Genomic DNA, 25801 nt, shown 5'->3' with positions numbered 1-25801 from the left:
TCCTGAGAAAAAAGAATGAAGCTGGAGGTATAACCCTTCCAGACTTCAGACTATGCTACAAAGCTACAGTAATCAACACAACAAGGTATTGGCTCAGAAACAGACACATAGATCAATGGAACAGAATAGAGAGCCCAGAAATAAACCCATGCACTTACGGCCAATTAATCTATGACAAAGAAGGCAAGAATATACAATGGAGAAGACAGTGTCTTCAACAACTGGTGCTGGGAAAGCTGGACAGCTACATGTAAAACAATGAAATTAGAACATCCCCTCATACCATACACAAAAATAAACTCAAAATGGTTTAAAGACCTAAATATAAGACATGACACCATAAAACTCCTATAAGTGAATATAGGCAAAACATTCTTGGACATAAATCACAGCAATATCTTCTTAGATCAGTCTCCCAAGGCAAAAGAAATGAAAGCAAAAATAAACAAATGGGACCTAATCAAACTTAAAAGCTTTTGAAAAAAAAAAAAAAAAAAAAAGAAAAAGCTTTTGTACAGCAAAGGACACATCAATGAAAGGAAAAGACAACCTATGGAATGGGAGGAAATATTTGCAAACAATGAGACAAACAAGGGGCTAATATCCAAAATATATAAACAGCTCATACAACTCAATATCAAAAAAAGAAAAAAACAAACAACCTGATTTAAAAATGGGCAGAAGACATGAACAGACATTTTTGCAAGGAAGACATACGGATGGTTAACAGGCAGGTGAAAAGATGCTCAACATCACTAATTATTAGAGAAATGCAAATCAAAACCACAATGAGATATTATCTCACAGCTGTCAGAATGGCTATCATTAAAAAGTCAACAAATAACAAATGCTAGCAAGGATGTGGAGAAAAGGAAACCCTTGTACACTGCTGGTAGGAATGTAAATTGGTGCAGCCACTAGGGAAGCCAATATGGGGTTTCCTAAAAAACTAAAAATACAACTGCTATATTATCCAGCAATTCCACTCCTGGGTATATACTGGGAAAAAACAAAAACTCTGAAAAGATACATGCACCCCAATGTTCATAGCAGCACTGTTTATAATAGCCAAGACATGGAAGCAACCCAACGACTGGCTTAAAGAAGATGTGATACATACACAGACGCATGCACACAAACACGATGGAATATTACTCAGCCATAAAAAGAATGAAATACTGCCATTTGCCACAACATGGATGGACCTAGAGATTATTAGGCTTAGTGAAATAAGACACACAGAGAAAGACAAATACTATATGATAGCATTTATATGTGGAATCTAAAATATATTACAAATGAATGTATATACAAAACAGAAACAGAAGTCCCGAGAGAAGATGGCGGAAGAGTAAGAGGCGGAGATCACCTTCCTTCCCACAGATACAGTAGAAATACATCTACAAGTGGAACTGCTCCTACAGAACACCCACTGAACGCTGGCAGAAAACGTCAGACCTCCCAAAAGGCAAGAAACTCCCCCCGTACTTGGGTAGGGCAAAAGAAAAAAGAAATAACAGAGACAAAAGAATAGGGACGGCACCTGCACCAGTGGGAGGGAGCTGTGAAGGAGGAAAGGTTTCCACGCACTAGGAAGCCCCTTCGCGGGCGGAGACTGCGGGTGGCAGAGGGGGGAAGCTTCGGAGCCACGGAGGAGAGCGCAGCCACAGGGGTGCGGAGGGCAAAGCGGAGAGATTCCCGCACTTCCCGCACGGAGGCTCAGCGCTGACCAGCACTCACCAGCCCGAGAGGCTTGTCTGCTCAGCCGCCGGGGTGGGCGGGGCTGGGAGCTGAGGCTCGGGCTTCAGTCGGATCGCAGGGAGAGGACTGGGGTTGGTGGCGTGAACACAGCCTGAAGGGGTTAGTGCACCACAGCTAGCCGGGAGGGAGTCCGGGAAAAAGTCTGCAGCTGCCGAAGAGGCAAGAGACTTTTTCTTCCCTGTTTCCTGGTGCGCGAGGAGAGGGGATTCAGAGCGCCGCCTAAACGAACTTCAGAGACGGGCGCGAGCCGCAGCTAACAGCGCGGATCCCACAGCAACAGGGGCGCAGAGGGAAAAACGGAGAGACTCCCGCACAGAGGCTCGGCGCCGAGCAGCGCTCACCAGCCCGAGAGGCTTGTCTGCTCCCCCGCCGGGGCGGGCGGGGCTGGGAGCTGAGGCTCGGGCTTCCTTCGGATCGCGGGGAGAGGACTGGGGTTGGCGGCGTGAACACAGCCTGAAGGGGCTAGCGCACCACAGCTGGCTGGGAGGGAGACCGGGAAAAAGTCTGCAGCTGCCGAAGAGGCAAGAGACTTTTTCTTGCCTCTTTGTTTCGCGGCGCGCAAGGAGAGGGGATTCAGAGCGCCACCTAAACGAACTCCAGAGACTGGCGCGAGCCGCGGCTATCAGCGCGGACCCCAGAGACGGGCGTGAGACGCTGGGGCTGCTGCTGCCGCCTCCAAAAAGCCTGTGTGCGAGCACAGGTCACTCTCCACACCGCCCCTCCCGGGAGCCCGTGCAGCCCGCCACTGCCAGCGTCCCGTGATCCAGGGACAACTTCCCCGGGAGAACGCACTGCGCACCTCAGGCTGGTGCAACGTCACGCCGGCCTCTGCCGCCGCAGGCTCGCCCCGCCTCCTCTGTACCCCTCCCTCCCCGCGGCCTGGGTGAGCCAGAGCCCCCGAAGCAGCTGCTCCTTTAACCCCGTCCTGTCTGGGAGGGGAACAGATGCCCTCAGGCGACCTACACGCAGAGGCGGGTCCAAATCCAAAGCTGATACCCAGGAGCTGTGCGAACAGAGTAGAGAAGGGGAAATCTCTCCCAGCAGCCTCAGAAGAAGCGGATTAAAACTCCACAAACAACTTGATGTGCCTGCATCTGTTGAATACCTGAATAGACAACGAATCATCCTAAATTCAGGAGGTGGACATTGGGAGCAGGATATATTAATTTTTCCCCTTTTCCTTTTTTTTTGTGAGTGTATATGTATATGCTTCTGGGGGAGATTTTGTCTGTATAGCTTTGCTTTATAATCGCTTTATTTTACTTCACTATATTATAGCCTCTTTCTTTCTTTCTTTTCTTCCTTCCTTCCTTCCTTTCTTTCTTTCTTTCTTTCTATTTTTTCTCCCTTTTACTCTGAGCCGTGTGGACGAAAGGCTCTTGGTGCTTGAGCCAGGCATCAGGGCCGTACCTCGGAGGTGGGAGAGCCAACTTCAGGACACTGGTCCACAAGAGACCTCCCAGCTCCACGTAATACCAAACGGCAAAAATCTCTCAGAGATCTCCATCTCAACATCAAGACCCAGCATCACTCAATGACCAGCAAGCTACAGTGCTGGACACCCTATGCCAAACAACTAGCAAGACAGGAACACAGCCCCATCCATTAGCAGACAGGCTGCCTAAAATCATAATAAGGCCACAGACACCCCAAAACACACCACCAGACGTGGACGTGCCCACCAGAAAGACAAGATCCAGCCTCATCCACCAGAACACAGGCACTAGTTCCCTCCACCAGGAAGCCTGCACAACCCACTGAACGAACCTTAGCCACTGGGGACAGATACCAAAAACAACGGGAACTACGAACTTGCAGCCTGTGAAAAGGAGACCCCAAACACAGTAAGATAAGCAAAATGAGAAGACAAAAAAAAAAACAGCAGATGAAGGAGCAGGGTCAAAACACACCAGACCTAACAAGTGAAGAGGAAATAGGCAATCTACCTGAAAAAGAATTCAGAATAATGATACTAAAGATGATCCAAAATCTTGGAAATAGAATAGACAAAATGCAAGAAACATTTAACAAGGACGTAGAAGAACTAAAGAGGAACCAAGCAATGATGAAAAACACAATAAATGAAATTAAAAATACTCTAGATGGGATCAATAGCAGAATAACTGAGGCAGAAGAAAGGATAAGTGACCTGGAAGATAAAATGGTGGAAATAACTACTGCAGAGCAGGATAAAGAAAAAAGAATGAAAAGAACTGAGGACAGTCTCAGAGAACTCTGGGACAACATTAAACGCACCAACATTCGAATTATAGGGGTCCCAGAAGAAGAAGAGAAAAAGAAAGGGACTGAGAAAATATTTGAAGAGATTATAGTTGAAAACTTCCCTAATATGGGAAAGGAAATAGTTAATCAAGTCCTGGAAGCACAGAGAGTCCCATACAGGATAAACCCAAGGAGAAAAACGCCAAGACACATATTAATCAAACTGTCAAAAATTAAATATAAGGAAAACATATTAAAGGCAGCAAGGGAAAAAAAACAAATAACACACAAGGGAATCCCCATAAGGTTAACATCTGATCTTTCAGCAGAAACTCTGCAAGCCAGAAGGGAGTGCCAGGATATACTTAAAGTGATGAAGGAGAAGAACCTACAACCAAGATTACTCTACCCAGCAAGGATCTCATTCAGATGTGATGGAGAAATTAAAACCTTTACAGACAAGCAAAAGCTGAGAGAGTTCAGCACCACCAAACCAGCTTTACAACAAATGCTAAAGGAACTTCTCTAGGCAAGAAACACAAGAGAAGGAAAACACCTACAATAACAAACCCAAAACATTTAAGAAAATGGGAATAGGAACATACATATCGATAATTACCTTGAATGTAAATGGATTAAATGCTCCCACCAAAAGACACAGGCTGGCTGAATGGATACAAAAACAAGACCCATATATATGCTGTCTACAAGAGACCCACTTCAGACCTAGAGACACATACAGACTGAAAGTGAGGGGATGGAAAAAGATATTCCATGCAAATGGAAATCAAAAGAAAGCTGGAGTAGCAATTCTCATATCAGACAAAATAGACTTTAAAATAAAGACTATTACAAGAGACAAAGAAGGACACTATATAATGATCAAGGGATCGATCCAAGAGGAAGGTATAACAATTGTAAATATTTATGCACCCAACATAGGAGCACCTCAATACATAAGGCAAATACTAACAGCCATAAAAGGGGAAATCGACAGCAACACAATCATAGTAGGGGACTTTAACACCCCACTTTCACCAATGGACAGATCATCCAAAATGAAAATAAATAAGGAAACACAAGCTTTAAATGATACATTAAACAAGATGGACTTAATTGATATTTATAGGACATTCCATCTAAAAACAACAGAGTACACATTCTTCTCAAGTGCTCATGGAACATTCTCCAGGATAGATCATATCTTGGGTCACAAATCAAGCCTTGGTAAATTTAAGAAAATTGAAATAGTATCAAGTATCTTTTCCGACCACAACGCTATGAGACTAGATATCAATTACAGGAAAAGATCTGTAAAAAATACAAACACATGGAGGCTACACAATACACTACTTAATAACGAAGTGATCACTGAAGAAATCAAAGGGGAAATCAAAAAATACCTAGAAACAAATGACAATGGAGATACGACGACCCAAAACCTATGGGACGCAGCAAAAGCAGTGCTAAGAGGGAAGTTTATAGCAATACAAGCCTACCTCAAGAAACAGGAAACATCTCGAATAAACAACCTAACCTTGCACCTAAAGCAATTAGAGAAAGAAGAACAAAAAAACCCCAAAGCCAGCAGAAGGAAAGAAATTATAAAGATCAGGTCAGAAATAAATGAAAAAGAAATGAAGGAAACAATAGCAAAAATCAATGAAACTAAAAGCTGGTTCTTTGAGAAGATAAACAAAATTGATAAACCATTAGCCAGACTCATCAAGAGAAAAAGGGAGAAGACTCAAATCAATAGAATTAGAAATGAAAAAGGAGAAGTAACCACTGACACTGCAGAAATACAAACGATCATGAGAGATTACTACAAGCAACTCTATGCCAATAAAATGGACAACCTGGAAGAAATGGACAGATTCTTAGAAATGCACAAACTGCTGAGACTGAACCAGGAAGAAATAGAAAATATGAACAGACCAATCACAAGCACTGAAATTGAAACTGTGATTAAAAACCTTCCAACAAACAAAAGCCCAGGACCAGATGGCTTCACAGGTGAATTCTATCAAACATTTAGAGAAGAGCTAACACCTATCCTTCTCAAACTCTTCCAAAACATTGCAGAGGGAGGAACACTCCCCAACTCATTCTACGAGGCCACCATCACCCTGATACCAAAACCAGACAAAGATGTCACAAAGAAAGAAAACTACAGGCCAATATCACTGATGAACATAGATGCAAAAATCCTCAACAAAATACTAGCAAACAGAATCCAACAGCACATTAAAAGGATCATACACCATGATCAAGTGGGGTTCATCCCAGGAATGCAAGGATTCTTCAATATACGCAAATCAATCAACGTGATACACCATATTAACAAATTGAAGGAGAAAAACCATATGATCATCTCAATAGATGCAGAGAAAGCTTTTGACAAAATTCAACACCCATGTATGATAAAAGCCCTGCAGAAAGTAGGCATAGAGGGAACTTTCCTCAACATAATAAAGGCCATATATGACAAACCCACAGCCAACATTGTCCTCAATGGTGAAAAACTGAAACCATTTCCACTAAGATCAGGAACAAGACAAGGTTGCCCACTCTCACCACTGTTATTCAACATAGTTTTGGAAGTGTTAGCCACAGCAATCAGAGAAGACAAAGAAATAAAAGGAATCCAAATCGGAAAAGAAGAAGTAAAGCTGTCACTATTTGCAGATGACATGATACTATACATAGAGAATCCTAAAGATGCTACCAGAAAACTCCTAGAGCTAATCAATGAATTTGGTAAAGTAGCAGGATACAAAATTAATGCACAGAAATCGCTTGCATTTCTATACACTAATGATGAAAAATCTGAAAGTGAAATTAAGAAAACACTCCCGTTTACCATTGCAACAAAAAGAATAAAATATCTAGGAATAAACCTACCTAAGGAGACAAAAGACCTGTATGCAGAAAATTATAAGACACTGATGAAAGAAATTAAAGATGATACAAATAGATGGAGAGATATACCATGTTCCTGGATTGGAAGAATCAACATTGTGAAAATGACTCTACTACCCAAAGCAATCTACAGATTCAATGCAATCCCTATCAAACTACCACTGGCATTTTTCACAGAAGTAGAACAAAAAATTTCACAATTTGTATGGAAACACAAAAGACCCCGAATAGCCAAAGCAATCTTGAGAACGAAAAATGGAGCTGGGGGAATCAGGCTCCCTGACTTCAGACTATATTACAAAGCTTCAGTAATCAAGACAGTTTGGTACTGGCACAAAAACAGAAATATAGATCAATGGAACAGAATAGAAAGCCCAGAGATAATCCCACACACGTATGGTCACCTTATCTTTGATAAAGGAGGCAAGCATATACACTGGAGAAAAGACAGCCTCTTCAATAAGTGGTGCTGGGAAAATTGGACAGGTACATGTAAAAGTATGAAATTAGAACACTCCCTGACACCATGCACAAAAATAAACTCAAAATGGATTAAAGACCTAAGTGTAAGACCAGACACTATCAAACTCTTAGAGGAAAACATAGGCAGAACACTCTATGACATACATCACAGCAAGATTCTTTTTGACCCAGCTCCCAGAGAAATGGAAATAAGAACACAAATAAACAAATGGGACCTAATGAAACTTAAAAGCTTTTGCACAGCAAAGGAAACCATAAACAAGACCAAAAGACAACCCTCAGAATGGGAGAAAATATTTGCAAATGAAGCAACTGACAAAGGATTAATCTGCAAGATTTACAAGCAGCTCATGCAGCTCAATAACAAAAAAACGAACAACCCAATCCAAAAATGGGCAGAAGACCTAAATAGACATTTCTCCAAAGAAGATATACAGATGGCCTACAGACACATGAAAGAATGCTCAACATCCTTAATCATTAGAGAAATGCAAATCAAAACTACAATGAGATATCATCTCACACCGGTCAGAATGGCCATCATCAAAAAATCTAGAAACAATAAATGCTGGAGAGGGTGTGGAGGAAAGGGAACACTCTTGCACTGTTGGTGGGAATGTAAATTGATACAGCCACTATGGAGAACAGTATGGAGGTTCCTTAAAAAACTACAAATAGAACTACCATACGACCCAGCAATCCCACTACTGGGCATATACCCTGAGAAAACCATAGGTCAAAAAGTGTCATGTACCACAATGTTCATTGCAGCTCTATTTACAATAGCCAGGACATGGAAGCAACCTAAATGTCCATCGACAGATGAATGGATAAAGAAGATGTGGCACATATATACAATGGAATATTACTCAGCCATAAAAAGAAATGAAATGGAGGTATTTGTAATGAGGTGGATGGAGTTAGAGTCTGTCATACAGAGTGAAGTAAGTCAGAAAGAGAAAAACAAATACAGTATGCTAACACATATATACGGAATCTAAGGAAAAAAAAAAAAAAGGCCATGAAGAACCCAGTGGCAAGACGGGAATAAAGACACAGACCTACTAGAGAATGGACTTGAGGATATGGGGAGGGGGTGGGGTGAGATGTGACAGGGTGAGAGAGTGTCATGGACATATATACACTACCAAATGTAAAATAGATAGCTAGTTGGAAGCAGCCGCATAGCACAGGGAGATCAGCTCGGTGCTTTGTGACCACCTAGAGGGGTGGGATGGGGAGGGTGGGAGGGAGGAAGATGCAAGAGGGAAGAGAAATGGGAAATATATTGTATATGTATAACTGATTCACTTTGTTATAAAGCAGAAGCTAACACACCATTGTAAGGCAATTATACTTCAATAAAGATGTTTAAAAAAAAAAAAAAAACAGAAACAGATTATTTTATTTCAGATTGTTGGATATTTAGGTTGTTTCTAATTTTTCACAATTATGAAGGTGCATGTAATTTTAATTTCTTTAATATGTACTGCTGTACTGCCATAGAGAAAAGTTGTACTAATTTATCCTATTTTAGTTCTTATTTGGTTCTTTACAAAGAACTCCTGCAAAATTTACCTGATATCTCTTGATAATTGGTAGACCTTGGAGTTGGTTTATAATGCCCTCTATTTTACCACTAACTATAAATACTTAAATAGTTGAATCAAGTATAGAACATTTTTATTTGCTTAAACATGTTAATATATCACCTTGGTGTTACTTTGATAAGACAGTTCTTGTTATTTCCCTTTGGCATGGCAATTCACAAAGAACTAGTGGAATATTTTAAAAATTGATTAAACAAGTTTTCTTGGTTTGTCAGGTAGCTAAAGTAAATTAGCATATATGCTATATTTGTCAAACAGGCACATATCAGGAGAAGACTGCTTACTTAAGAAAAGGTTGCTTAAATTTATTTAATATGAAATCATCAGCTTTACTGCTCTGTAGAATTTACACTTGGGTAAATCACAGTGTTTTTTTCTTTTTTTTTTAATAGATCTTTATTGGAGTATAATTGCTTCATAATACTGTATTAGTTTCTGTTGTACAACAAAGTGAATCGGCCATATGCATACATATATCCCCATATCCCCTCCCTCTTGAGCCTCCCTACCATCCTCCCTATCCCACCCCCTAGGTCATCACAAAGCACAGAGCTGATCTCCCTGTGCTATGCTGCTGCTTCCCACTAGCTAACTGTTTTACATTCGGTAGTGTATATATGTCAGTGCTACTCTCCCACTTTGTCCCAGCTTCCCCTCTCCCCCCTCATGTCCCCAAGTCCATTCTCTACGTCTGCGTCTTTATTCCTGCCCTGCCACTAGGTTCATCAGTACCATTTTTCTTTTTCGATTCCATATATATGTGTTAGCATACGGTATTTATTTTCTCTTTCTGACTTACTTCACTCTGTATGACAGACTCTAGGTCCATCTACCTCACTACAAATAACTCAATTTCATTTCTTTTTATGGCTGAGTAATATTCCATTGTATATATGTGCCACATCTTCTTTACCCATTCATTTGTCAATGGGCACTTAGGTTGCCTCCATGTCCTGGCTATTGTAAACAGTGCTGCAATGAACATTGTGGTACATGTCTCTTTTTGAATTATGGTTTTCTCAGGGTATATGCCCAGTAGTGGGATTGGTGGGTCATATGCTAATTCTATTTTTAGTTTTTTAAGGAACCTCCATACTGTTCTCCATAGTGGTTGTATCAATTTACATTCTCACCAACAGTGCAGGAGGGTTCCTTTTTTCACCACACCCTTTCCAGCATTTATTGTTTCTAGATTTTTTGATAATGGCCATTCTGACCAGTGTGAGGTGATACCTCATTGTGGTTTTGATTTGCATTTCTCTAACAATTAGTGATGCTGAGAAGCTTTTAATGTGCCTCTTGGCCATCTATATGTCTTCTTTTGTGAAATGTCTATTTAGGTCTTCCACCCATTTTTTAATTGAATTGTTTGTTTTTTTGATATTGAGCTCCATGAACTGTTTGTATATTTTGGAGATTATTAATCCTTTGTCCATTGCTTCATCTGCAAATATTTTCTCCCATTCTGAGGATTGTATTCTCGTCTTGTTTATGGTTTCCTTTGCTGTGCAAAAGCTTTTAAGTTTAATTAGGTCCCATTCGTTTATTTTTGTTTTTATTTCCATTACTCTAGGAGATGGGTCAAAAAAGATCTTGCTGTGGTTTATGTCAAAGAGTGTAACAGTGTTCTTGACATTTAAAAAAATTAGGGTAGAGCTGTCTTCCGTGTTAAAAATGAAAGAAAATTAATATTGCATATTGCCTGACATAGCCGTTGCTCAATAAATATTTGTTGAATAAATGAATATCTGAGGCCACACAATTTTTAGCTAAAAATTATCTATGTGCCTTATTGGAACCCTTACATGTAAGAACCTAAACCTATGTTTATAGTCTATGATGTGTATTTGGCAGCACAAAATGACTAAACCAGACTCACTGGCTCTGAAAAAAGCCCAGCCATATACTAGATGGTGCTGTAAGTTCCTCTATCTCTAGGGGAGCAAATTCACTGGGACTTTAACCTGGATCTTTTTTTTTAACCTACTTCTAGCAAATCCAAAGTGACTGTAATCATTGAGGACTTATGGACATCACAAAAAGATGCCTATGATTCTACTACTGTCAGTGGAGAATGGTACTGGGGGTTTTAAGTAGAGAAGGACAAGAGCACTTATCCCACCCCAGAAACTGGAATTTTATTCATACTTCTTTTGGGATGTTAATAAAGCTGTCAGAGAAATAAAGAATAAAGCAATCAAAATCACAAAGGACAGACTGGCATAATTAAGACAGCTTTCTGTCCCCTAAGCACCTGAGATTACACATCTCATTTGGCTTAATAAAGTCATTGTTGGGAAGGACTTGCTTTTGAATTATACAGTAATAATACTGATTTTAAACACCAATTTCTACCATTTGCTTTATGTCACCTAGCTTTTATGCATAAAAAGCAGGGGTTGCAATGTCTAAGAAGTAAGATTACTAAATACACTGTGATGATAATAAATCAGCATAAACCAGTAGGGATTAATGAAATATATGAATAGATTAATTTCAAATATTCTTCCAGCTTTGTTAGGAAAAATACTGATGGTGCCATCACTGTATTTTTGAACCTGCCAATCTTTGTTATGCCTACTAAGATGGATGAGAAATAAGCCAAAGGTACTTAATTTGTGCAAAACAACTACTCTCATTACTCAAAGTGCTTCTTATTACTTATATATCATGTGTGCAAGAAGGTTTGGTAAGCAGGAATAAATTATTTAATCGGGACTTAATTTAAATACACGTGTTGGTGATAAAACATTGAACGTTAGCGGACGGATCTGATGAGGGATTTACTCAAGTAGGTGACGTATGTTCACGAGGGACAGAAAACAGACGAGCATCCTAAATGGTAAGCATAGAAAGGAAGTGAATATTTACCTGAAGCTTATTTCCAACTTTTCTTTTTAAATTAACATTTTTGGTGTAATTACAAAAATAAACAAATGGTAACTTAGAAAACAGACATTTTCTGAGAAGGAAAAAAATCATCTGTTATCAATGCACTAAGAAAACTACTGTAAACACTTCAGGGCAATGTTTTCCAAACTAACCTACCTGTTTATATGAACAACCTGGAGTGCTTGCTTAAAATGCAGATTCTAGGGCCCCTCTCCTGAAGATTCTGGCTTAGTACGCACAGGATGGGGCCTAGATAATCTAGTTTTAACAAGCAAAGCAGATGACTCTTATCAGACAAGTTTATACTATTTTTTTAGGACACATCTTTTCTGTGCATATAAGCAGCTTTCTTTTATGATTATTTATCCCCTTCAAGCCTGAGAATTTGGTGTAGTTGATTTTTCCCAACCCTTCACCCTTTTACAGACGACCCTTTAAAAAAGTGAGACACAGGTGACTGTTGGGACCAGGGCAAACGACAGCTTCATTCAAAACTAACTCAGAAGGACTAATCTGGAAAAGGATTTTCTTTTCTCCACATCTTTCTGAGATGAAATGGGATAATCAGATTTTACTTTTCAGGATTTCACTGTCTTGTTTGTCTGTTTTTAAGGATTGAGCCCAAGGACACTTCCCATTTTGGAAATAAGAATCAAGATTCGGATTCACTGCTCTTGTGCTGAGTACTCAAAAATAAAACCAAATATGCTTACACCAGCAACACATCTTGTAGTTGTAATTTGAAACTGCTGATTCTAATTTAATTTATTCCTTTTAACCTACAATCTTAGTTTTAAGCAAGTAGGGTGTAAAGGAAGGGGATAAAAATATAAAGAGCTCCCTGCTTTAGTCTAAAATTTTAAGGACTTAAAGCTAAACCTGATTTCATAACCGAAAACAAAAGACAGAACACCTACCAAAAGTTATCTGAGAAGGTGAGACCACCCAACACTGGCTGCCATCATCACTTAACCTAGCCTAATATTTTTCATGGACTATTTGTAGCAAATATGTCATTACCAGGATTTTTTTTATATTATTCTGATTCTTCATAATCCCCTTCTGCCATCCCTTTATTTTTTCAATTTGGAGAGTGTACGGCAACATTAAGTCGACTCAATCATGCCTTCCCCTTTAGGAGGCCCCATGGGACAAATTTCTTTCTGGGGGATCTTTAGACCAGAAAGATTGTATTTCTTTTGAACAACCAGTTTTGTTTTTATTGTGTTGAAACTTTAAACCGTGCTATTGACAACATCCTCTATTTTCTTTGGCTACTAGGAAACTCAGAGGCAAATTTGCAGATGAACTCTTAACTTCTGAACAGGACCTTATGGTTAATAATAAATCATTTTGTTTATTACTTTGACACATGGCTTCATTTTATTTTTCTGGCTTTTACATTTCTGTCACCTTTATTTCCTCATCTATATTTTTGGTATATTCTGTAAGTGACCTCAAATCCTTTTTAATGAATTATAAATAAACTATGTTAATGTAGTACTAGCATAAGCAGGAAGCTAATAATGACTATAAAAATTATACATTGCATGTTAAAGTCAATAGTGAATGATGTTTGAGTTATCTATACTGTTAGTTATCATCTTATTAAACACAAATAATCATACACTTGATGCACATAAGACTTACTGACAAATAAAGCAGTGTGATCACCTTGATACAAAAAAAAAAAGCATTTGATAAATTTTAAAACCCAATTATAAAAACTCACAGCAACCTAGGACTAGAAGGGAACTCCTTTAACTTTTTAAAAGAAAACTACCAAAAATTTATAGTAAATGTGATATTTAATGGTGAAATTTTAGAACCATTTGCATCAAAATCAGGAATACAGTGGTGACTACTATGTGTTACTGGTTTTATTCAAGAGGTCTTAGCCATATCACTTGGACAAGAAAAAGAATGAAGTATAAAGAAAGGTACAGCAAAACTGTCACTTGTAGACATATGGTCTTCTTCTGAGAAAATTCAAAACAAGCATTAGAAACTATTAGAACTAAAAAGTTTATCATGGTAACTAGATACAACTTATAAAAAACCAGTAGACTTCTTTTTTAACACACACAATAATAAATCACAAACTGCAATTTAAAATGTGTCTGACAACAGCAACAAAAATTTAATATAATAGTTAATAAAATGTATAAGATCCTCATAGATATTATTATAAAACTTTACTAAAGTATGTAAAACCTCAATAAATGGAGTGACGTACTGTGTTCAACATATTAGAACTTTTTGATGAAGTTTTAACCATTTGCAAAGAGATCTCATTTAGCTTCTGGGTAGAGTTCCAGCCTCATGATAAGTCATCTAAAACAATGGATAACAGTTTTAAAAGCTCAAAGGGGGCTTCCCTGGTGGCACAGTGGTTAAGAATCTGCCTGCCAATGCAGGGTACAGGGGTTCGAGCCCTGGTCCGGGAAGATCCCACATGCCGTGGAGCAACTAAGCCCATGCGCCACAACTACTGAGCCTGTGCTCTACAGCTCATGAGCCACACTGAAGCCCACACGCCTAGAGCCCATGCTCCGCAACAAGAGAAGCCAGCGCAGTGAGAAGCCCACGCACCGCAACGAAGAGCAGCCCCCGCTCGCTGCAACTAGAGAAAGCCCGCACGCAGCAAGGAAGACCCAACACAGCCAAAAATAATAAATAAATAAAATAAACAAATTAAAAAAAGAAAAATGCTCAAAGGACCTGTAACCAATTAGTCAGTTGTCTCACATAATTTGAAAGTTTGCATATAATTTAATTCAACACTCATTTTGGGGAAAATTTCTTATTCTGTAGTCTCCACTGGCCAGATCCACTAAAGAATTCTTAAGGTCAGATATACAATACAAACTTATACTTCCATATATAAACTTTTCATCACCTTCAAGGAAATAAACTTTCCATCAACTCTTAGGAATGGATTCTGCTGATAAAAAAGTAAATATCGATAAATAATAACACATTCAGGATTTCTTATACTGTTATTGCGCTATCTAGACCTTTCTACCCTCTTTACCATCATCTGCATTATACCATTACTTGGTCATAAACACATCTGTTTGAAGGGAGGTCAAGTGTCAGACAAAATGAAATTCAGAATAGATCAGTTCTGCCACTGGTTAGCAGTCTTGGATAAAGGAAATGGAAGAGAGCATGACTAACAAAACTGAGCAGGAAGAGCTCGAGAAATACATGGGAATTTGTTTTATTTAAAACATTTTTGCTCTTCACAACATAGAGCAAACCTATTTATATGTATTTAATCATGTGCTGTGCCAGACATTGCTGGCTGCCTATTCAACAGCCATTCTCCCTTCTTCATTACTAAGAAAAGCCTGATGGTCTGTCAGATACTGGGTGATCAGGTGATTCAAGAGAGGAAAGACTAGTCTTGATTAGTCTATGCTAATGATGGTAATTCCATTCATCTTGCCATAGTTGGTTTAGGAATAGACCTGTGACAGACAATCAACAGTAAAAGGAAGAGGGGAGCTTTCTTCCCCCTTCGAAAGGACCATGAGAAAGGGCATTCCCTCTTTCTGCCTCTGGATGTCTGGAAATGCAGCAAACATCATGTAACAAAGTGAAGACAGTTTAAGAACAGCCAACATTTGAGGATAGCAGGGCGGAAGGATGAAATGAACCTCAATTCCTGATGACCTCATTAAGCCAATAAATTACCTAACTCAGAAATGCTCCTTTGTCCGGGCTATTTCTTAAGTGAGAGAATTATTATTTCCTTTTAGCATTTAAGCCATTTTGAGTTTGGTTTTCCTGTTACTTGCAGTAAAAAAAAAAAAAAAACAAACATTCAAACTGATTCTGTGCCACGGACAGCAGTACTAGCTAAGCGAACACTTATTATTGGAACAACTTATGATCATCCTCATGTGTAATCTAAACGTAAACGGATTATGCTTTTTAAAGGGAGGTGTGAAGTTCTGAGGTATTTTCACTAATATAAGGAGACAAAGTTACATGATATTTGGAGGTTTAGTGTAGAAAAATAATTTCTATTTTGCTCATGTGCAGATGCAGCCTTTTGCTCTTCTATGTTTTGAATACTCAGAGCCCTATCAGTTCTATCTTTCTCCACCTCTAAACAAGAATTTAACAATACTTTTTAGATCAGCCCCTGGCAAAGTCAACCTTGGTGTTGTTTTAGGAAATCAATATGATTTAGACATACTTCTTTTTTCCCTCTCAAAGAAAGAAGAATTTTGAAATTGCCTTTCCTTGGCGTTATGTTAAATCCTGAATACGTCCTGACAGGGAGTATGATGGAACGCGCAAATGATTTTCCAATTAATAAAAATGTGATTCCAAGGCCGAGCTTTGAATTCTAAATTAAGTAATATGTATAAACAGACTCAAAACACTTCAAAGCACAGCTTATAAAAGCCAACATCATGGTGTATCAAGCCATGAGTTCAGGAATTGCCAAAATTAATGATGATTTTTTTTTCTCTTGATTTATGAGAGTTACTCCAGGACCTACGTTTCTGTGTAAAGCAAATGCAGACCTTATTAATAATGTAAGAGGCTCTAGGACTCCTTTACCACGGCAGAGAAGCTCTTTTCTAAAACTAGAACTGTTTCCTCTATACTTTAATGGATTAGGTTTGTTTAACTTACTTTATATAGTGCTCAATTCTGTTCCATTGGCATATGGATGCCTAATAAATATTTGATGATGGTGACCATGACTGCACAGAAGATACCTTCGTGTCCACAGGAAAATGATAAAATACTGTAAGCTAGTTTCCTCTAGTGATAAAATTATATAAAAACAGGAGAGTGATGCCTTTTCATACCAGTGCATTTAAGAAAACCCCAGGGACTTCCCTGGTGGTCCAGTGGTTAAGACTTCGCCTTCCAATGTAGATGGTGCAGGTTCGATCCCTGGTCGGGGAACTAAGATCCCACATGCCTCAGGGCCAAGAAATCAAAACATAAAACAGAAGCAATATTGTAACAAATTCAATAAAGACTTTAAAAAAAAAAAAAAAGAAAACCCCAAATAAAAGGGAAGGTATAAGAATTAACATCTATTTAATTTAATTGTTTTATTTAATCCTAACCATAATCCTCTGGACTAGGTACTGGGATTCCCATTTTCCTAAATCTAAGATGTCATTGGTTGTATAGTGAGCCAATATTTTAAGTACCAATAAGAAAAAATGCAGCCAAGGAAATTATGATACACCTTTTTTAAGATGTACCCTGATTTCAGAGATGTCAAAATGTAAAAATAATAGGCATCTCAAAAATAATAAAAAAATACGATTCTGATAAGAAAATTCATCCAAGTCACACAGCCAGTTGGTAGCTGCAGCAAAGACAAGCCACTGTCCACCAAAAATTCATGTTCCCCGTCCACAGCATGGAGTTCCTACTGAGAAATGGCTCTCCGGCCAGAAACTATGCTTTCCACCTTTCAGAGTTCTGACCAATAGAATGTGAACACAACTGATATAGTCAGTTCCAGTCCAAAGAGGTAGAGAAGCACGAGTACTTTCTTCATTCTCTCTCTCATCCCATCTACCATTTATTGATGCTTAGGATGATCTTAGAAACTACCTGTTGAAAATGGCAAAGCCTCTGTGTCAGCCTCGGTTCCTGAATGACTGCAAGGAACAAAGCCCTGCCTGTACCCCCAAACCATTGTGCCAAATAGGGATGCCACACTTGTTTGACACGAGCAATAAGTAAACTTTTATTTTATTAAGCCACTGTAATCCGAGGCTAGTGTTACCTCAACTAGAATTATTTCATATAATACAGTGGCAGAATTAGAATTTGAATGTCCGGTTCCAAGAGCACAGGTTCGAGATTCAAGACAAGAGTTTGAACCATAGCTCCACCAGTTCTTAGACTAGAGTCCATGAACTTGGGCAGTCATTTAACCTATGGATCAAGTTTGTCATCCAGAATGGTATGAAAATAAAAGGCACCTCATAGACTGTTCTCAGGATTAAATGAGAAAATGCATGCAAAATGCACAGACCATCCAAGAGTTAGCACTCCCTGAATGCTGGTTGTTATTACACTTGCTGTCATTGTTAATCATTAGCTTCCTTTCATACCTAGCTGCAAATCGCCAAGTGTGCTTTTAATGTAAATCTCTTCTACAGATAGAAAGTGCAATTCCTCTGAAGAAAGTCCGCCTTCAGCTTAAGAGCCTGAGGAAGTTTCTGTTCCAAACTTTAAAAAGTTAAAAAAAACTTTTTTTCTGTTACCATGCCTTGAGGGAATGATGAATAGAGAAAATATGAAGGTATGTTTGTTGTATGATATTTCAAACACCAGTTTCACTTTATTGCTTACATAAAAATAGCACTTTATTTTTTCATTTCACAATATTATAAGGAATAAAAAGAAAATAGGATAAAAAACTTACCCTTTGTTTTTCATTTGAACCCTTTTTATTGGTCTCTTTTCTACTTTCATCTTCATACACTAGAACAAAGTCGATTCTTCGCTGACCATCATTAAAAAAGAGGGAGTCAGATTTTCCATTAAATTCTTCCTGTGTGGAATAGAAAAATAAATTTTAATATAGTTTTTTGAAAAGTGCCAATTTATAAGTGTTTATTTTCTAGCTTTAATAGGTACATCAGTATGTTTACAGAGAAAGAGAAATAAATCCATAACTAGTTACTTGACCAAGAGGGCATGGTCACATGATCTTTGCAAGCATAGTCTGTTCTTGGTGAAAAGTCCTTAAATTGAGCAGGTTAGCATTATTCTACAAATGTGTGGGAAAGTATCAGCATTATGAATGTAACACAGTTATCCCAGAATTATGCCCACCTGGATGAGCAAAAGGAGTATCAAGTTTGGAAATGAACACAGTAACCAGAGATGCCTATCTGAAGGACCAAAGTTCATTTAACAAGAGAAAAAAATCTAAGACAAAGCACTGTTTATGAAAATCTCATCCTACCTTTGCCACCTTTTCATGAATTTTCATGACTTCTCTCTGAACCCCATCACTTTATAGAAAGTATCATTTTATAACCTTAAACAAATGCCAGAAAATGCTTTGATACACACAAAAGATACACTGGTCATTGGTATTTGTCCCCAAATCCACACAAGATAATCCCTCACTCCTAGCAAAAAACAAGAAAACAAACAAAAATGCCAGCAACAAGAACAAATAAATGAGCCTTTAATTTAAAGCTTAAAAGCCTTATGGCGTAAAAACAAAGTCATAATGGCAGAACACAGACCTAATACAGTTTACAACAATCTCTATTACCTTAGGGATTTGGATAGAATTGTTTTAATTTGCTCTAAGGAAAGGCCTGAGTTTGTGTTTCTCACACAGCTGGTCAGACTGCTTATGTGAATGTTGTCGTTTAAGAATCGGAATAAAAAAAAAAAAAAAAAGAATCGGAATATTTTTTTAACTGATAAGTAATACTTTGCAATTTTTTTCCATTAAAAGTCATGGGGAGGTTGCATTTTGCAGTCATTTGGTGGAACCCCTTAATCATTAAATGTGATTAATTCTTCTCTTCATTCAGCATCAGTTAGTACTATACAAATCACCTTATTTTACCGCCACCCGTTTCCCATTTTCTTCACACTTTTGAGAAGATGTATCTTTTTGCTAAACATATACAAACTGATACTTGTCCCTCCTTTCCTCTTTTCCACCACAGAGCAGCTAAACAGTGTGACTTGGCCTGAGACCTTTCCCAGCCAGGGTGCTGAGGGGCCAGAAAAACAGACACATGAGTGTACCAGGCTGAGGCTACCACCCAATTCTTTTATTTCCAATTTCAGCTCTTTAAAACCAGTAAACTTTAAGAGTATTTAAAGCTAGACAAGACACAGAAAACAGGCTTACAGTTACCAAAGGGGAAAGGGTGGGCGGGATAAATTAGGACTTTGAGAGTAACATATACACACTACTATATATAAAATAGATAACCAACAAGGACCTACTGCATAGCACAGGGAACTCTACTCAGTATTTTATAACAATCTATAAAGGAAAAGAATCTGAAAAAGAACATATATATATATCACTGAATCACTGTGCTGTACATTTGAAAATAACACCGTAAACCAACTATATTTCAATTAAAAATAATTAATTAATTACTTTTAAAATACATTTTAAAAAAAGCTATACAAAAATGCTAAGGCCTGTCGTTTTCATTTCAGCCATGGAGTTCTTTGAGGCCCCTCTCTTCAATTTCTCTTCCTTTCAGTGAAGATGTTACTATTGGTGACAACCTGGGCAGTTGCTAGAGGAAAACCGTATGGAGAGGAAAAAACTATGAGGCAGAGGGGAAGTGGAGGAAGGTGAAATATAGTCACGAAAACCTGGTCCTTATTACAGACGTCCGAACCGTGTACAAAGCAGCTTGCTCTCTGGAGCCCACATTCTGCTGCCTTTCTTTGGTGGCGTCCGACAGGAGCTCACTGAAGTCACGTTCTGAAGAATGAGGCCTGGAGTGAGAACCACATCTGCACACGGCTCCAGGCATTCCTCCCCACACAGCCCTTGCTCAGCCACACGGGCTGGCAGCAAGCTCCCAGATAATCTGGTCTGTACGCACGTCTCTCCTGTATGATAGAAGACCATGGCCTTTTGTTGGAGGAAAACACCACTGGCTTGACGAGAGTTGTCTGTATGAAATAACTAGGTCAGACTCTGATATGGTATTATTAGAATGCAATGCCGGGGGAAAGAGTGCCAACTTCGTACGGCTGTGAAATCCAGGTTTCCCATCTCTTGGCAGAAAACATTCCACTAGGTGACTGGGAAGAGAGGGGAGAAACAAAACGCTGGGCTAGAAAGAATATCTAACAAACAAGGCAACTAGCCCAAATAGAAAAGACTCAACTATGAACAAAACAGTACTGTTTGGAAAAAAAAAAAAAGGCTGGATTTTTCCGTTATAAGTTCCACTATAGGCCTGACTCATCCAACAGGTATTGAAATGACAAAAAAACTAAAAAAAAATTCAAAAAAAATCCTCTTCTAAAGTTTTGAAGTTTTAATAGTTTCCTAGGATAAATATTGATAATCTTCTTCAAAATGACTGATTATTCACAGATGGATTATTCTAGTCCTGACCTCTCAAAATCTACTCAAAATTTTATCTTTAGTCTTTTCTACCAAATCAAATGGCACCAAGATGAAATACAAAAAACCCCTGAAACCCAATCTTTCCTGTTCAGCAGCTTAAGTTTAAAAACACTTTAAGAGATGGTTTAAAATTTATCAGGTCAAATCATTTTAGAGATTGGAGCTTACGTATGGTTACTGACTTCCCCACTAGGAAACTTATTAATTCTTATACTCATCAGAGTAACTTATCGTTACCCTGAGGGTCTTAGGCAAATGTCTTTAATGCCAAGGAAGTGAGCAGAGTCTCTAGCTGTTAATACTTCTTTCTTCCTGGAAAAAATATCAAGTAAATTTCTAATTACAGTTTAGAGTCTATAATATGTTTTATTTGTTCATAGCCATTGCCCTCTCTGGTTCCGAGGACACTAGATTCCACCAATTTAGCATCCATTTACTCATTTGCAGCAATCTGACCCAGAGCTGTACTTAAAGACTGCGGTGGTTAAAAAGACTATCCATGTTCATTTGTCATTATATCAAAATAAACAAAAACAATGCTGCCAACCATTGCAGAAGAGTGACCTGACCACCTTTGTCTTTAACCGTTGGCTTTGACATTTCACACTTGGGAAGAGAGACGTGCTTCGTCTGAGCAAGGGGAGGTCTGAGAAATAAGCTCCTGGCAGAGTAGTATAGGAGAGAAGGAGTAAGAAAGGTTGGGTGTAATGTACCCAAGTGATGTTTTCCAGGTCTCCCTGCTCTCAGCTGGCTTCTTTCCTCCTTCTATTTGTAGGGCATCTCCTTCAACAAAAGAGCCCAAAGGGCTCTTTTAACCAAATCAGGATAAAAATGCAAGCAGCAAAATTACGCTGCCAGAATTTGTGGATTCAACCAACGTCAGACTAAAAAAAAAAAAAAATTACAGAAAGTTCCAAAAAGCAAAGCTTGAATTTGCCCTGTGCCAATAACTATTCACATGATATTTACATTGTATTCACAACTATTTACATAGCCTTTACATTGTACTAGGTAGTATAAGTAATCTAGAGATGATCAAAGGACATGGGAGGATGTGTATACATTATATGCAAATACTACACCATCTTATACAAGGGACTTGAGCATCCAAAGACTTTGGTAACCGCCCTGTGAATACCAAGGGATGACTGAAATTACTTGGTAGGAAAACTTCTCATAAGTTATCTGGATTTTCCTTGAACAGGAGCTTGGGGTACATGAAGGGTCACATGATGATTACATGATGGTGAGGCTTGTCTTCTGGATGGAGAAAGAAGGGCCAGGGAAGGAGAGGATCTGGGGAAACAGCTGCCTGGGTGGAACTGCTCCATGGCATTTAGGTCACTTAGAGATGAGCAGCTCAGCTAACTAAGCACTCTCCTGGAATCCCTGGCGTCAGCACTTGGTGAGTCCAGGAAAGAACTTGCTGCTCAACATGTGCCCAAACTCACACTTCTCAAGCGTCCTCAAATAAACCCTGCAAAATCAAGATTGGAAGTCCCATTTCACAATAGAGGCATCTACTCCTAGAGTTTAAAATGCAAATTTTAAATGATTTGTCCAAGATCTGGATACAAAGCAATCAGTTTGGGATCTTTGCTCAAACTCTCGTTTATGTGTAAGGATGTTGGAAACTTGCCTTAGACGGCAAGTGATATTATCTGATTGTATCAGATTAAAAAATTCTAGAGAATTTCCAAACAGTTTATTCCTGCCCTGTTAGGGCTGTCATTTACTATGAGATTAGAGAGTATTCCAGGCTTATTTGGATTAATGGTCTCAACCTCTACAGAAAGCAGGACACAAAAAGTCTTATTGTCTAACAATGATAGCTGAGGAATTACACTATGAAAAATAAACAATATCAAAACACTCACATAATTAAAGAGCAACTGATATGTGAATGTGGAAAACACATGAGGCTCTCTGCGGTCTTTAAGACTAGCAAAACAAAGTAGTTAATTCCAGGAAGAACACAACAAGAAAAAAAAAAAAAACTTTAATTATAGCAAAAAACTAAAGTGAAAATATAGGATTTTCTATTTTTCAGTAAATCTTGAATCCCTGTATATCGCAAGTTTTAGGGAAACAAAAGTTTAGAGGCAAGAGCCTTTATGTAAATATTTAGATCCCATGAAATATAGAACATAATGAAAATTTATTTATATGCCATGCAATTTATAAATGAGATATATTCTGGTGTTTTCCCTAACTGTAGCAGAGTCCAGGCAGGTTCAAGGCGTAAGAGATAGCGGAACATTTTTTTCTTTACAAAGTGCGCAAAATTACTGCAAGGGATAGCAGAGACTACATCATTTTTTTTTTTTTTTTTTTTTTTGCATTGGCAGGAGGATTCTTTTTTTTTTTTTTTTAATGAGGATGATGTTATTTATTTATTTATTTATTTTTGGCCGTGTTGGGTCTTTGTTTCTGTGCGAGGGCTTTCTCTAGTTGCGGCGAGCGGGGGCCACTCTTCATCGCGGTGCGCGGGCCTCTCACTATCGCGGCCTCTCTTGGAGCACAGGCTCCAGACGCGCAGGCTCAGTAGTTGTGGCTCACGGGCCTAGTTGCTCCGCGGCATGTGGGATCCTCCCGGACCAGGGCTCGAACCCGTGTCCCCTGCATTGGCAGGCAGATTCTCAACCACTGCGCCACCAGGGAAGCCCGAGACTATATCAATTTTTATTCCTTTTATTCAGATCACCTCCTCAGCCTGTAAGAACACTTGATAGTGAGAAAATGCAAAGTACAAAGAAAAATGCCAAGAACTGCAGGCATGGAAGGCTGAACGCTGAAGGTAGAAAGATTACTATTATGAGAAGCAGGGGTGGGAGAAAAGGAAGTAACACGTTAGTACCAGGGATAAGGAGAAGTACACGGATGCACAAGGGCGCCGCACAGGAAGTCAGCTCAGCCAATCGCGTGTTGGGGGATATGCGTGCGAGTGTCTTTGACGGGGCGTTCAAGAATGTGTTGGCGAGAAAGAAGCGCAGTGGAAAAGCTGCTCATTCAAGGTGGAGGTGTATCTAGAAGTGAGGATTCCAAGTCTGTTAGAGAGTCCAAGAACACCCCTTGTTGGTGACTCTGTGACAATCAGGGTAAACTTAGGAGTGACCCAGAATAATATTTGTACAAATCACACTGTCTCCTTCCCCACTCTGTTAAACACACTATCAGCTTCTGAAGGCCAATGGCCGGGTCTTGTTCACCCTGAGTTCTCCGCTGAGGCTTTGCATTTAGCAGGAGCTTGGTTTGCTTTTTTCTTAGGAAAATATACCTTTTTTTTTTTTTTCTGATGATAAAAGTAATATACACTCAATACAAAAAAAATTCTGAAGATACAGGGAAGTATAAAGGAATAAATAAAAGTCATATGTAATCCCATCTCCCAGAGATGAGCCGAGCTTCTTAATATTTTGGATCTCTCTCTCTCACGCACACACAAACACACATGCACGTTCACTAAAATGATACCATACTATACGTACTGTTCTAAAAACACCCATCACAGCCATTTTTCTAGCTTGAGAAAAAGCTCTGCACCATCATGTTTAGTAGTTGCAATACCATTTAGTCAAACAGTTCCTCCAGTGATGAACATATAAGTTCTTTCCAATTTGTTGCTTTTATAAACACTGCTACAAGGAGCATCTTTACACATATGTATCTGTGCACATGTTCAATTACTATTTTCTTAGGCTAAATCCTAGAAGCAGATTTTAAGGGACCTACCCTTTTAGAGGTTTTTTGATATATATGTTGCTAAACTGTCATCCAAAATATTTATAAAAATGAACACTTCCAACAGCAGAGTGTGAAAGTGCCTTTCCCTCACTGGATTTCACTCTTTTTCACTTTCCCCATGAGAGTTAAAATACCTTTTTTTTTCATTTGTACCTTTTAATTAGAGAGCACTAACATTTTTATGGGTACTGCCCAATTGAATTAATGCTTTTCTGAAATGCCAATTACTATTCTTGACCCAACTGAACTATCTTATTATTTAATCCCTTCTCAGTAGATTCTCTTGGTTTTTACTCATGAGATTCTAAAGACCATGCTGGCAAAGGAGCAAGTGGGTGAATGGTAATACAGAAGCAGTCCATACGGTTACTTCCCAAAAGGAAAAGACAGAAATACTCTAGGGCACTGTCTACCAGCCCTAGGCTCAACAATGCTGACGTGTTTTTGGAAATGTAGACATTTAACTGGAATGTGTGATACTAGTTTGAGAAGGTCACTGCCCCCTAGACATACTTTCCAATACAGTTTACATGCTCCCTGTGTAACTACCAAATATCAGTATATATTTTGACTCATAATTTTTTAGAATATAGAACTTACTGCTGATTTAGTTTATAAATGACTTCTGTTGCAAGTTTAAAACTGATGTACAAATTCTTTTTTTTTTTTTTTATTGTTGGCTGCGTTGAGCCTTCATTGTTGCACAGGCTTTCTCTAGCTGCGGCGAGCAGGGGCTACTCTTCAATGCAGTGCTCGGGCCTCTCATTGTGGTGGCTTCTCTTGTTGTGGAGCACGGGCTCTAGGCGCACGGGCTCAGTAGTTATGGTGCACGGGCTTAGTTGCTCCGTGGCATGTGGGATCTTCCCGGACCAGGGCTCAAACCCGTGTCCCCTGCATTGGCAGGCGGATTCTTAACCACTGTGCCACCAGGGAAGCCATGATGTACAAATTCCTAAAAAAATCGTCTTGCTGAGGGAGGAGATATGGGGATATATGTATGTGTATAGCTGATTCACTTTGTTATAAAGCAGAAACTAAC

The 25801-nt window shown here is 38.9% G+C and overlaps 1 protein-coding gene across 3 annotated transcripts in view; it reads right to left on the bottom strand.

The window, feature by feature from the left end:
• The window catches only part of ANO6 (anoctamin 6), a 219584-nt gene that overhangs the window by 79982 nt on the left and 113801 nt on the right, over positions 1 to 25801 (bottom strand). For all 3 annotated transcript variants that reach the window (XM_059935720.1, XM_059935718.1, XM_059935719.1), the window contains one exon: positions 18310 to 18438. In XM_059935720.1, the coding sequence (XP_059791703.1) occupies positions 18310 to 18438 (129 nt within the window). The remainder of the gene's footprint in view (positions 1 to 18309; positions 18439 to 25801) is intronic.

This window comes from Balaenoptera ricei, chromosome 10 (assembly GCF_028023285.1).
Source record: "Balaenoptera ricei isolate mBalRic1 chromosome 10, mBalRic1.hap2, whole genome shotgun sequence".
NCBI classification, from domain to species: domain Eukaryota; kingdom Metazoa; phylum Chordata; class Mammalia; order Artiodactyla; family Balaenopteridae; genus Balaenoptera; species Balaenoptera ricei.
The sequence above is the reverse complement of the archived record's forward strand: the minus strand, read 5'-3'. Positions and strand labels throughout refer to the sequence as shown.